This window comes from Solanum lycopersicum, chromosome 1 (assembly GCF_036512215.1).
Source record: "Solanum lycopersicum chromosome 1, SLM_r2.1".
NCBI lineage: Eukaryota > Viridiplantae > Streptophyta > Magnoliopsida > Solanales > Solanaceae > Solanum > Solanum lycopersicum.
The window spans coordinates 1,658,749-1,672,753 of NC_090800.1; the positions used below are offsets into that span (position 1 = coordinate 1,658,749).

Here is a 14,005-nt window from a genome sequence, read left to right on the forward strand (position 1 = left end):
GGAGGATTTCTCGAGTTCATATAAACAAATTACCACTCTATTCCTCAATCGATGTGAGACTCTATTCCACTCTAATATTGACTATAAATTCTAGTATCCATAAAAATATGGCACTCGGCTCTGCTTTAACTGCAATTGATTCATGTCCGTAACTTGGATCTAACTCAGTCTCAGAAACTAGCTTGTGACGGGTGGATTTCTCGAGTCCATATAAACAAAGGGCTTCACCAGTTTATTCTTCAACTAATTCACCGTACAGTAACCACTCGGAACTCAGATTTACTTGAGAAACTTGTTACAAACATGAAAAGCTACAATTGAAACCAAAAATTCTGAAGGAGTAAATCATGTTGAACATTTTACATACACTTCATTCCTACTTCTAAGTTTGTAATTCATTAAATACAATCAACTCTTCTTTCCTTCTGCTAGCTGCAACTTATATCAGCTGATGAATCAGAGTCTCTTATCTTTATAACAACAATCAGTAGTGGTGTAAGCTGCAAAATAGTACTAGTCCTTTATTCTTTTTGAAATTGAACCATCGTTTTCATCATCGATCATCTAAGCCCCTGAGTGAAGCTTCATTCTCCGTAAAGATATGTATGCTAGAAGCCGATAGCCAAACACCATAGCTAGTAATGTACTTACTTCCTTTACACCATTGCCTACTTTGATCCCATCCACCCAATCATTTTTCTCCTTGTATTGAACTTTTAGTAGGAGTTTGTACGTTTGATAGTTATATGATAAGTATCTTAGCCATGATATGAATACCGGTACTTCCTGCAGATCATTTCAAAAATCATGTATCAGTAATTGAACTGATATGGAGGCAGGGAAAAAGAGGAGAGAATGCTTTTGTCGCGTCTTGATACTGAGATGAGACTTGACCTACACTCGATGCCTTAACTTCTATCGAGCAAACCAGGTAAACATATCTAACCATATAACCATGAATGTGCATGTAGCACTTTTATGAGAACATTCATGTATGCAATAACAACATACTCGGTGTAATCCCATGTTTGTGGAGAGTAGGATGTAAGCAAACCTTAATCCTTATCCTTACCTCGTGGAGGTAGAGAGGTTGTTTTCTAAAGACCCTCGGCTCTAGTGGCGGAGCCAGGATTTTTACTAAGGGGTTTCAAAATATGAAGAAGTAAATGCACTAAAAAAAGCGTTGAAGGGGGTTCAACATCTACTATATATACATCAAATATAACTACAAATTGTTACCTTTACGAAATATCCACCAGCTAACATGAATGTCATTACTGTTACTGATGCCAAAGTTGTTGCCTTCTTTAAATCCATTAGTGTAGCCCCGATTGCTAGTCCTAATCCCTGGAAACAATGAATTGAGCAACGATTATTATTGAAGTTACCAATGCAAGTGAGTTAAACATTACGTTAGAATTGAACAAAATGGAATACCTGAGCTGCTACGATGCAGAGGAAAGTCGTGAGAACGGTTAGGAAAAAGGCACAAACATCATGTTTCAAGCCTGCCATGAAGTAAACAACTAAGATAAAGAGTACTGGCAGTATAAGATCCAAGGGGATGTCACTGGTGGTTCGCGCCAAAAAATACGCGCTTAATCTGTACATATCAGCAGATCTTTCTTTATTCAGCATTGCCCTTTCTTGTGGAAATGTGAAGATTGCTGTAAATACTGGAAAAAATCCCCAGAACACCGCGATAAAGAACAGTAGCCCCGCCTGCAATGAAGTTCCACTGTTATGATAATCGGTTGTAAATGTGCTACTAGTGCTTTATTATAAAGGTTTCGTAAACGTTTCAGTTAGCTTCTTTAGTACCATGGACCGAAGAATGGTCAGTTGAACACCCTTTGTCGGAAAATTGTACTGTGTATATATGTCAAATACCTGTTCTTGCATATGTTTAGGACTATCACCACCAGATTGCCACCACAACATCCCTAAGATAACTGCAGTTGCAACAACTTGAGTGATTCTCAACCAGCTAAAATAATCGTGGCGTCGTTCTTTAAGTCCTCTCCAGAACAATATGGAGTATTGTGTCCACCAGCTTGCTCCCCATTCTCTCTTTGAGGTAACTACTTTTGACTTCAATTCCTCATCAATCATCATGGGAGCCAAAAGTTTCTTTTTTTCGCTCTCAGCAACTCGCGTTTCATATGCTTCCACTAGATACTGTTAAAAATCGAAAAAGAAAATACAGTGAGGATTCATATAGTCGACCCAAGCTTGTTGTAGATTGAAGAAGATTTGTTGTTGATATATTGTTTTGAAAAATAGTTGAGCTCTTTCTATGACTTAGTTGTGTTCCAAGACATAGAGGTGATCTATCTGGTTCTCTGCATTTTTTATATGTAAACGACTCTCCAAAAATGTTGTTGCACCTGTGTCGGATCCTCCAACAATGCACTATTTATCGAGGATACGACATGAATCCATCAACATTTTTAAAGAGATCGAGCAAAGAAGGCCGAAAAACTCAAAAAGTCAAAAAGGAGCAGAAAACAAAAATTAGATTTTATGCTAAGTGATAGGTTGAGTTATTTTTTCCTCTGAGATGATTAAAAAACTTATGTACTTGAGGATGAAAAACGTAAGTTGCTCGGATTCTTTCAAAATGATGCTCCCCCCATATCAGATCATCCAAAATTCGACAATGCACTATTTTTGGAGGATCCGACATGACTAGTTTAATGTACCAAAATGTCCTTTCATGTTGATGTGTGGAAAGTTAGAACGAAAGAGTTGTCAAAAAAATGGAAAGAGACATACATTCCTTTTGAAACGGAAAGTAAGATAAACAAATTAAAACGGAGAGAGTCGTAGAATTTACTCACCTCATGCACAATTGCTGGTGATGGCTTTCCATTCCTTGTTTCAGTATCTGAATTCCCAATCTGTACTTTGTCCTCCAACTCTGATGGAACGGAAACATCGTTTAAGTTTCCGTTCGCGAGATCCAGCAGAAATTCTGCTGGATTCATTGATATCAAAGGTGTGCATCCTATAGTTGAAAAATAGTCCATTGCCTCAGATGCCTTCCCAAAGTAAAGTAAACTCCCTTTGCCAAGAAGAATCAACTTATCAAACTTGTGGAAAAGTCTACTAGACGGTTGATGGATCGTTGTGATCACCGTCTTTCCAGCCTATAACCACAGCATTGTAAGGACATATAACTCGTGCTATGACGATATCTAAGATGAAAACACAGAGAAAGTCATACCTCAGCGATATCGTGTAGTATCTCAACTGTCCTTAAAGCTGTCGTTGAATCCAAACCGGATGTGGGTTCGTCGAGGAACAATAAGGAGGGGTTGATTATGATCTCATTTCCAATACAGACGCGTTTTCTTTCTCCTCCTGATACTCCACGAACGAAGGAGCCACCGATCATTGTATCTTGGCATCTGTAAAAACATCACATTCCTTATTCAGCTTTCACAACATGAACTCAGTAAGCTACCTTTTTCTTAGAATTCAGAACTCATAAACTCAAAATCATGGTTCCGTCTCTGATCACATGAAGAAACAATTAGTTACCTCTCTAGTCCTAGCTCGTATATCACATCGATGGCTCGTTTTTGTTTCTCCTCCTTCGTCAGTTTCTTTGGTAGTCGTAGGCGTGCTGCATACGTTAATGTTTCTCTCACTGTCAAGTGAGGAAATAGTATATCATCTTGAGTCACAAATCCAATCCTGCCAAGAATTTCACATTCATATGTTACATTCGAGTGAAAGAAAATCAATCGAATCCTTCAAAAATGCACTACGTCCCGGAGGGATCCACTAGGGTTGGTGAAATGTTTGCTATGTTGCTCACGACTCTCCAAAAACGTTGTAGCGCCTATGTTAGATTCTCCAAAAACAAAATGTACTAATTCTAGAGGATCCGACAGGCATCAGTCAACATTTTTTTCTAGAGTCCGAGCAACATAGTCACTTGATGAATATTGTCTATATATGTTGTTCAGACTCTCACCAAAAACGTTGTCGCACCTATGTCAGATCCTCCGAAAATTATCTACTTTTGGAGGATCCAACATCATACCAGTCAACATTTTTGAAGAATCCGAACAACATAGTCACTTGATGAATATTGACTATAAATATTGTTCAGACTCTCCAAAAATGTTTCCGTGCTATGTCAGATCCTCCAAAATGCACTAATTCTGGAGGATCCGTGCATCACACCAGTCGATATGTTGTTGTTCAGACTCTCTAAAAATGTTGTCACACGTATGTCAGATCCTCCAGAAATGCACTTATTCTGGAGGATCCAACATCACACCAGTCGACATTTCTGAAGAGTCTGAACAACATAAAAGACCCGCCTACTGAATTCCGGAGTGTAATTCAATCACCTGCTCTTTAAATGCTTTGAATATGGTTGTTCATTGTAAGTGATTGAACCTCCTGTTGGCTCTTTCACCCTCCCTCCAAGCAGGCTGAGCAACGTCGTTTTTCCGCTACCGGAAGGTCCCATCATGGCTAAAACTTCCCCTGGATCAACAGAACCACTTATTCCTGTCAAAATTTCCTTCTCTCTTGTTGATGTTACACCTTTGATAACCACCTTGTAACATACCTCAGTAAACTGCATAATTTTTGTGAAAATAAGTAACTTGGCAATAAGTTCATACAATATAATTAACTAAAGTTTCAAAATAACACCTATACCGAAATTTACGCCCCTCGTGTATGTTGCCCTGTGAGCAGTGGCGGATCCAGGATTTTAAAATAACTGCATACTATATACTCTATTATGTGGTACATTTTTGTGCAACACTTCTTCTAGGGTTGTTAAAAGAGTTAAACGATCAAAAACATACCCGAACTGTTGTTTTTTCACGAGTTTTCACCCCTCCAACTATTGGTTCTTTCCTTTTCCTATATGAACTACGATCATCTATGTATTAAAACACACTCAACAATCGATTGTTCCCTTTTCCTACCTGAAAGGGAATAACTGATAGTTGAAGTGTGTTTTGATACATAGATAGTGATAGTTCAGAAAGTAAAAGGGAAGAACTGATAGTTAAAGTGTGAAACTCGCGAAAAAATATGTTCAGATGTGTTTTCGACCTTTAAGGGGGAGGGGAAGTCTTGTACAAAAATACCTCGTGAAATTAGATTTTGTACAAGACTGAACCTGATATTTAAAGGATCGCTTCGTAATATTAACCTCCCTCCTTTTGCCTGTCCAAATACATAATAGTACCCAATCAATTCGTATTTCCAATAGGCGGTGTCAGAAATTTCACTAAGGATTTTCACGATAACATACACTACTAATAAAAAAAATTGATATTAGTGACCATAGACAAATATTGTAACTAAACAACAAAAGTCGTCACTAAATAGTTATATATCAAAAAATTAAGTCAGCTACGAGCAATTTAGCGATAAATTAGCAACAAAGTTCATAGCTAATTCTAATTGCAATTTTTTTATGTTAGTGACTATTTGACCTATATATATATATATACACACACGTATTACTATAATTTTTCAGTAAAGAGCGTTCAATTGATTACCCTTTCGTCTATTTAGACCTAAACCAAAAAATTCAATTTTTTTTTTTATGAATTTTATAATAACTTAGGTTCACACCTTGAGATATATTGGTAAGGTAGGTTCTGCTTGAATCTTCATTTTTCTTGTGCCAGCTTCAATATCTTCAGCTGCAATAAGTACATAAATATATATATATATAATAAAAGTCGTAATCAAAATTTGAAATTTATCGATACATAACTACTTAATGTAACAATAACTCGACTCATTGTCAAATATTTACATATATTTAGTCGATTTCTCAATAAATAGCAAAACTATTAAATTCATTTAAACTCACATACACGTTACTTTCCTACTAGCACAACGTTAATAGTTTGATTCGATATGAAATTTGTGCTCTTTAATATGTCAGAAATATTTTTGTGGCTATAGAAATTTATCAATAACAAAATATAAGGTTTTAAAACTATAATAGGTTTTTAGTTGATTAAATTACTACCTTCCTAATAATTATACATTTAACCAAATACATGTTGAAAAATGAAATTTTGCAACTACATGTACTTAAATGAAGCAGTGTGACAATCCTTGTGAGGGCATGATATATTAACATTACGAATAAATACCTTTTCATTCTTAATTAGAAATCGATCGATCTCAACTTCAAAAAGTATATAAAGTTTCTTTTCTTTATCAACATTTTACACGATTCGATATAATACGTCCTAACATAAACCTAGTCAAATTTTAATACGAATACCAAAAACAGATTGAGATATCTCACAAAAAGTTATTAGTCATGATAATAATATAAAAAGTAAAAATACATTTTTTGGGATTTTTTTTTTTTTGCTTTAATAATTGCTATGATAATAATATAAAAAGTAAAAATACATTTTTTGGTTTTTTTTTTTTTGCTTTAATAATTGCTATATCCCATTCAACTCTATCAAAAGTAATGTATGTGCACAAAGTGGGCACCATGACAAGACTTAAAACCAACCAACTTTAGTGTAATTTTCCTATTTAAACCAACAAAATTGGCAACACACATTATTTGAACAAGTGTCTAATTGATAATTGTGGAGGATGACAACTTTTGTAGGCCAAAAACTTATCCCATTATTAATAAGTGGTCAATATTTGAAACCAAAAAATATATATATTTGAATATAAGTTGAAAAAAAAAGTGTTTGGATATAATATCAATTATTGATTTCATATAAAAATATTAAAATTTATTCCTATGGATATATTTTTTTTGTTTATTAAAGTAATTAATGAAAGAAACTTTTCACTATGGACCTCATATGACTATCATAAAAAAGTAGGGGGTCCACTTTTCACCAGTTTCTTACTTTAGGGACCTCTAGAAAAAAAAAAGTCAGTGTGGCAGTGGTTAATATTGACCCATGCACATGAAATAGGCTAGGTCATGGCTTTTTGGCTTTCCAAGTATATTCGTTTTTGAGTTCGATTAATTCAAATTTTTATTATTTAGTTTCGTTTTGAGAATAAAGCACTTATAATCAGGACGGTTTTATATATAAGGCTTGAATCAAAAAGTGTACGCGAAAAGTCTCATTTTGATGAGGCTAATGATACACTCATATACTAGAAGATGACACACGATTTAATATCTAGGGCTCGAAATTCGAATATGAGAAAAACGATACTGATCTTTGGGTTATACAAATTAATTTGAGCTGGAAAGTTCTAGTTCGATGTATGTGAATACTAAAGTACTTCTATCGTAGACATAACTTTATATTTAGGATTCAAATCTGAAAACTCTTATTAAGAACAGGAGAGAAATTATCACTTCATCACGACATTTCGTGATTTAGGTTGAACTTCTAATCTCTTTTTTCTTCCCATTTCTTGAACCAATCATTTGACTATTTTTAAGCCTTGAACATTATTAATTTTTTGATTTGTTTCCTACTAAATGCTATATAACTACTTATAGTAAATATTTTATATTTTTATTGTGTATAGTGATGGCTTTAATTATCTATACATGCCCTCAAGAGAAGGAAAACAAAAAGAAAGTAAAGTTTTTAAATATGGCAGCCTGTTGAGAGGATGTATGTGAATTGACACAAATACCCTTACACATGAAGGGTTATGAATATTTATAACCAAGAAATCTCTTTGTTAACAAGGGTATTTATGTCTTTTTGAAATGATTGAACTTTTTGTGGTGCACAAATTAAAGAATGTTGGCAAAAATATGCCAATAATTTCAACTTTCCTTTTTTCTTGGAAAAAAAATTAAAGATTTTAAAAATAAATATTTACTTACCAATATCATCATCGTCACTAAAGGGTTTCATATCCGCGATCTCATCTGAGGGCACCGTGAAGCCCGTAAAAGAGAAAGATAAGCCCAAGCTGGCACTAGAGGCGCGGCTCAGGGCCGCGCCACTACTGACTTCATCTAGGTCAAACTTCAATTGAGCACTTCTTGACTTCCTAATGTGTGTGTTATTTCTACCTCCGCCACTGCGTCCTGGGGATGCACCCGTCAATCGTCTGCTTGACTTTCTCGATAACGTCTCCGGCCCTCCTCCTCCACCCGCCACGTCACCGTTCATCGGCGACGACTTTGTCCCTCCTCCCATTGCTGCTGAAATTGCTTCCACCAATTGATCTGACTTTGTACGTAGTAAACTAGTGGTACTTGGCTTATCCATCATATTTTTTTCCCCTTCAATGAAAAGGTAATTGTGTTAATTATACATGCATGCAATAAAAATAATAATAATAATTCAACTTATAACAAAATGTTATTGAAAACATAAAAAGAAAAAAGAAGTCAATTTTATTAAAGTAACAAACCATGCATATCTATATATAATTAACTAGCATTTTCCTATATATATACATACAAAAGAAATTTTTTATTTTTTAGATTTACTAAGTTATCAAAAACAACAAGAAAAAGGGGAAGGAAAAGAAACAATTATAGAAAGGAATAAAAATATGTCACTTACCTTTCAATAACTCTATCAACAAAACTATATATTATAAAGTTTCAATGATATCATAGTGTTGGAGCTAGAGGGACGATCGAAAGGACTCATTCGAACCCTCATCGTTGAAAAAATTATATATATATAGGTGATTATGATGAACGAACTTCGTTATGAAAAATAAGAAAAAGATAAAACAAATTAAATTATAATTGCAATATAGGATCATACCTAATAAAAAGAAAGAAGGAGTTGTGGAGAGAATACTCAAATATTATTTCACTAGTTCTATGAACTCTTTATAACAATTTTACTTGTCCAAAGTGCAATTCATTATTTTTCTTTTATAGCTAGAAAAAATAAAGACATGAAAAGTTAAAATTACATAAATACCCTTGTCCAATTACCCCCACCCCCCACCCCCAAACACACCAAAAAAAAAACAATATAATTTTGCATAATTTACACCAACGGTGGAAAACCACTTAGCATAAATGCAAAATAATATTTATTATTCATAAAACATGAACAACAACATTAAAGTTTTAATTTGTCTAGTCCAAATCATCCTTGTCATACACGTGTATGTATTGCTTTTCTTTTGAGAAATCATCACTTTGGAGTCTTTTCATTATCCTATAATATACTTATCGAGTTTACGCTCGTATATATCGTCAGTACAAAGAATATTATTGATATTATTTGAACAATCTAATAGTATACATAAACATCTTCTATAATATTAATAATGTATATCACTTAAATCTTACTATACGATATTTTATTTTATTTTATATTGATTTGAGTTCGATTAATTTAAAAAGTTTCATTTTTGAGAGAAAATATTCATATTCACTCAAATCCAAAATTTGTGAATAATTAAAAATGGAAATGTTACCATTCAAAATCTTTGGTGGTAATATTATTTATTATTCTTGTTTAGTCCTAGCACTTTCACTATTTAATGGTCTTATTCTTTTCTTTTAGAATAACATTATTAAAGAAAAATTCGCTTTTTTGGAGATAGTTTTTCAGATTTTATTTATAAAATTATGGTGAATAAATATATTCGTGTTGCTATTTACATATCAACATTATTTTAATTTTTAATTGATATAATGTTTCCTATATCAACTAATGTATTTTTTTTTTCGATTATAATTAGTACATATTGAGTACAAATTTATGTACAATATGATGCACCTATATATTGCCTAGCTATTTATGTGTATTCGTATTAGACATGTTTCATCCTATTTTTATTTGTAACATATATAAATAATATTTCCTTGTCAAGGTATAAAGTCTCCCTCTATCAATTTTATGTGTCCATGTTTGTCTTCTAGTTAGTCGATCATAAAAAGATGTCACATTTTTATAATAAATAATAGATCTATTTCAAGTTATGTGGACGTGTTTAACCAAATACGAATTTTTTTTAAAAAAAATTGAAATTTGTGACTAAAACAAACTATAAAATTGTGGTGATAGATCATCTAGGAAAAAAAATAGAAAAATGTCATTTTAGAAGAAAAAAAATGTCATATAAGTTGGAACAAACATAATATACGATTTATGACAATACAAATATCATTAACTCGTTTTAAACTATATAAATTTTGAAATTTTTAAAAAAATTTCTATAAAAGTTAAACACCGTCACATAAATTGAAACAAACACATTTTGAGATGTTATGTTTATTACTTTTTTCTTGAGGCTATTAAGATAGAAATACATAGTTGGTCTCATTGGATTTATTCTTGATAAATTTTGAATATGAAAAATTGATAATATTTTACAAAATTAGTTATGGCGGTAAATATTTTTCTTTAAATTTTATTATTGTGTCAATTTTATGAATAACTTACATTTTTTTCCTTTTTTTGCATTAATGAAATTTAGCCTTATTAGGGTAAGCACAATGCCGCCATTTTAATCAAACGGTAGAAGATGACAAAGAGAGAAAAAAATAATAGAAATTGAAAGAAATTTGTCAATATATAACCCATGGGCCAATTGTCCCATTCTCATATTACCTTGCTTCAAGGGCAAAAGAGTTTTTTGGAGTTTTTTTGGGGGGTAGGGGGTGGGGGTGGGGTGGACACGTTTTTTTTTCATCAGTCATTCGATATACGTATTGTATTTGAATTCATGTCGTGTAAGGTCTCATTCGAGGAGAAACATTTTTTTATTTGACTTTTTCATATTTAAGATTTGGACTCAAGATGAGAAGCAGTTCTGATCGCTGCACAATATTCACGTCTTCAATTATAAATATTATCAAATGAAATTGAAAATTTTTGTTATTATGTAAGATAATGTCGCTCGCTCTTAATTAGAGTAATCAAATTCGAGTAAGAAAAATAAAGAACGTTTTACCTTTACAATGGTCTTAAGCAAGGATGCGGATGCAACACTTGCATTGAATTTACTTGAACGCAATAATTTTTTTATACAAAACATAAATTTGTGTATATAGATTTATCAAAATTATAATAAATAATAAGTCTGAACTCATTATAACTTTTAGAATTACAACAAATTCAACGTATAGAAGTTTAAATTAAATTTATCGAGTTTAAATTTAAAATTCACCACTAATATTAAATTATATAAGTTTATATTAATTAAAACTTCAAAATAAATATAAAAAATAGATTAAAAAATTAAAAAATTCTTTTTTTGTTTATATGTCATGCATGATGCATGCCTATCCAATATTATGATTCTTCTTAAAAAGAATATATTGAAGTGCAAGTTTCTTATTTTCTTTTATTGTTTTATCATGATCATTGTCATTATTGTTGTCATTATTAATCTCCTAATAAAATCCTTTTCATGAATTATTTTTATTATTATTATTTATCAAGAGATTGATAGATATAAGCATTTATTGACAAAATAATTACAAAATAAAATATTTATAATGAATATAATTATTTTTAGTCGATCAGCTAAAATAAAAGAATTATCTTATAATATGTCTTTCAATAAGCTTTCTCTAATATATAATATTCGATCAAATGACTTTTATCATTAAAATTTCATTATCAGAATATATATGAAAAGAAAAATATTCGATCATTAATATATATATTCTTTTGTGTTTGATACGATAAAAGTAAAATTGGAGGAATTTTTTTTTTCTATGAAAAGTAATATTCTATTGTTTAACTATCAATTTTCATTGTCAAAATATATATGTAACAAAATATTTTTTTCTCACTTATAAATGGAAGTCATTTTCGATTCACTTGATCCAACTAATATTGAAATACTACTATATTTTATTCAATATTAGTAATGAAGAAAGATCACTTTTAAAAACCTTCTTATATAAAAGGGTAAAAATGTCATTTTCAAAAAGCAACAAGAAAAGTTGTGGTTTGATGTATGAGTGGCTATAAGCATTTTCAATTCCTATAATTGGATGGATTGATCAACATGAGTGGTCTGATCATTTTGTTTTTAACCAAAAATATCATATTCGAGTTTTAAATATGAAATTTTTTAAAATGAAAACGTCATTTTTGGATGAGCTCTGTAAAGAGCAATTCAGATTTAATTAAAGCAATATAAACTTCAAACACCAGACGATAAATCGGAGGTTGTGGGGTAGGGGTCGGGGTTGTGGGGTGGGGGTGGGGATAGGGGGGTGGATTTAGCCAAAGTGACCCCCAAAAGGACATTTTTGGGGGGTTTTGATAAGAGATTTGTCTACTTGTCTTTGCTTGGGTGGTATGGTTGGTAACCACATAGTCTATCCTAGGTGACACGTGTCATCCCAAGTCATCTCAACCACTTGGTTTTAGTTCTCTAAAATTAAAATGTTTTAAGATAAGATCATAATATTATTATTATAATAATAATAATAATAATAATAAAATATATATATATATATATATATATAAGATACTTTAGATTTATTGACTCGATTAATTTAAATTATCAAAATAAAAATAAATATAACTATCGCAATTTATGAAAAAATTTCTCATTCTCAAGGCTTGAGTTTCAGTCTTTCAGACATCTAATTAAGAATAAAGACGGAATACCATAAACATATAAATTCAAATATGTAAAATTTTCCTAAATTTTCATAAATATTAGACTTGATCCTATTGAATTAAATTTTTTTTGTCTCTAATTAAAAATAGAGGACTCCCATTGACGTAATAATATGTACTTATGATATAATTGTAGAAATGTATATTCTAGTATTTTCTGTATAATTATATGTATTTAAATTAATCTGTTAAGTTTAGATAATATTTATATTATATATTAGAGAAACAAATAATTATATCTAGAAGTGAGAGGGAATTAGACTATCAAAATAAAATAATGTGGAAGATTTGCAATATCAATAGAATAAGGTAAACACATATATGAGGAATTTATTTGTGATCAAAGAGTAATATTGTTATTACATTTTAATCAAATAAGTAATTTATTTAGTCAAACTTTTAAAATTCATTTATTTATTAAAAATATTTTTAATTAAAAGTGACTAATATTCCAAAAATACTTACGAGCAAGGTTATTTATTTTTTAAACTTCGTGTGTTAAATTACCCTATAATATAATTGATTTTGTACCAATTAAATTACTCATTATTATTTTTCTTTTCAATATTGTTTTTATATATATTTCTTTTTTTAAAATTATTTTCTCATCTATTGTCAACCTTCCTCATTGAGTTTCGAGTTAAATTTAGCTCACGAATTATAGAGTTCATCAGAAATAACATTTTTAATATGATTTTTTTCATATTCAAAATTAAAATTTAAAATTTCTGACTAAAAATAAAATAATCTAATCATTGTATCTCAACTCATGTCGTCGTTTTGATATATCTTTCATTCATCACATTAGAGTACTGTCATAACATTTCTCCTATTCAATCTTATAATAATTTCATTCTCCTTCTTCCATCTTTATATAGTATTAAATATCATTCTATTGAAAAATTTAGATATATAAAAACGAAACATTTAAATATATTAAAAATCCACTTATTTAATTGTTCTACCAAAAACATATTCAAAATATAAATTTATATTAATCTAACTTAAAATAGATACAAGACAAAAGTATCCAAACATTCTCTAAAACTAAATACTACATTTGATAAAAAAAAAAAAAAATACATTCAACAGCGGAATCAGAATTTTAAATAAAGGGATATAAAATTCGTAAAAATAGACACACGAAGTAGTCGAAGAGGGTTTGACATCTACTATACATACATAAAATATTATTTTAACCATATATAAATAGTATAATTTTCCGTCGAAAAAAGTTTGTTATACCAAAATGGCTCCGCCCCTGAAAACACTATCCACTTATCAAAATTATCCAATACGAATGTAAATCAATCGAAATACAAAATAAATGTCAATAGAATAACCTCCTATGTCTAATTAAAAACCGTTTTATTTTTAAATAAAATTTAAATTTAAATTAATCGAACTTCAAAACACCGTTCATCGACTCATAAATCTTAAAA

At 30.7% G+C, this 14,005-nt stretch overlaps 1 protein-coding gene across 4 annotated transcripts; it reads right to left on the reverse strand.

Moving 5' to 3' along the window:
* Positions 1-211: 211 nt before the first annotated feature.
* Positions 212-8,819, reverse strand: ABCG1 (ABC transporter G family member 1). Of its 4 annotated transcripts, none has more exons than XM_069295836.1 (12): positions 8,727-8,815; positions 7,826-8,230; positions 5,614-5,684; positions 5,153-5,199; positions 4,365-4,597; positions 3,544-3,699; positions 3,227-3,410; positions 2,841-3,149; positions 1,891-2,178; positions 1,438-1,722; positions 1,240-1,347; positions 212-786 (listed from the first exon to the last, which is right to left on the reverse strand). In XM_069295836.1, exons 5-12 carry the CDS (start codon positions 4,487-4,489, stop codon positions 565-567), a joined length of 1,677 nt encoding a protein of 558 aa, XP_069151937.1. In that variant the 5' UTR covers positions 4,490-4,597; positions 5,153-5,199; positions 5,614-5,684; positions 7,826-8,230; positions 8,727-8,815; the 3' UTR covers positions 212-564. The 4 variants fall into 4 exon arrangements, with proteins under 4 accessions (XP_069151937.1, XP_069151932.1, XP_004228604.1 ...); XM_069295831.1 differs by having other exon boundaries at positions 4,681-5,199; positions 8,727-8,811; XM_004228556.4 differs by lacking the exon at positions 5,153-5,199 and having other exon boundaries at positions 8,727-8,819.
* Between the last annotated feature and the right edge of the window lie 5,186 nt (positions 8,820-14,005).

Bases quoted from the DNA above. Each gene is read 5' to 3' on its own strand.
- ABCG1 (XM_004228556.4), bottom strand. From the start codon at position 8,219: ATGATGGATAAGCCAAGTACCACTAGTTTACTACGTACAAAGTCAGAT. The intron at 4,598-5,613 runs GTGTGAACCTAA...AAAATTATGCAG, and splicing joins CCTTACCAATATATCTCAAG to TTTACTGAGGTATGTTACAA. The intron at 3,411-3,543 runs GTAACTAATTGT...ATGTTTTTACAG, and splicing joins TACGAGCTAGGACTAGAGAG to ATGCCAAGATACAATGATCG.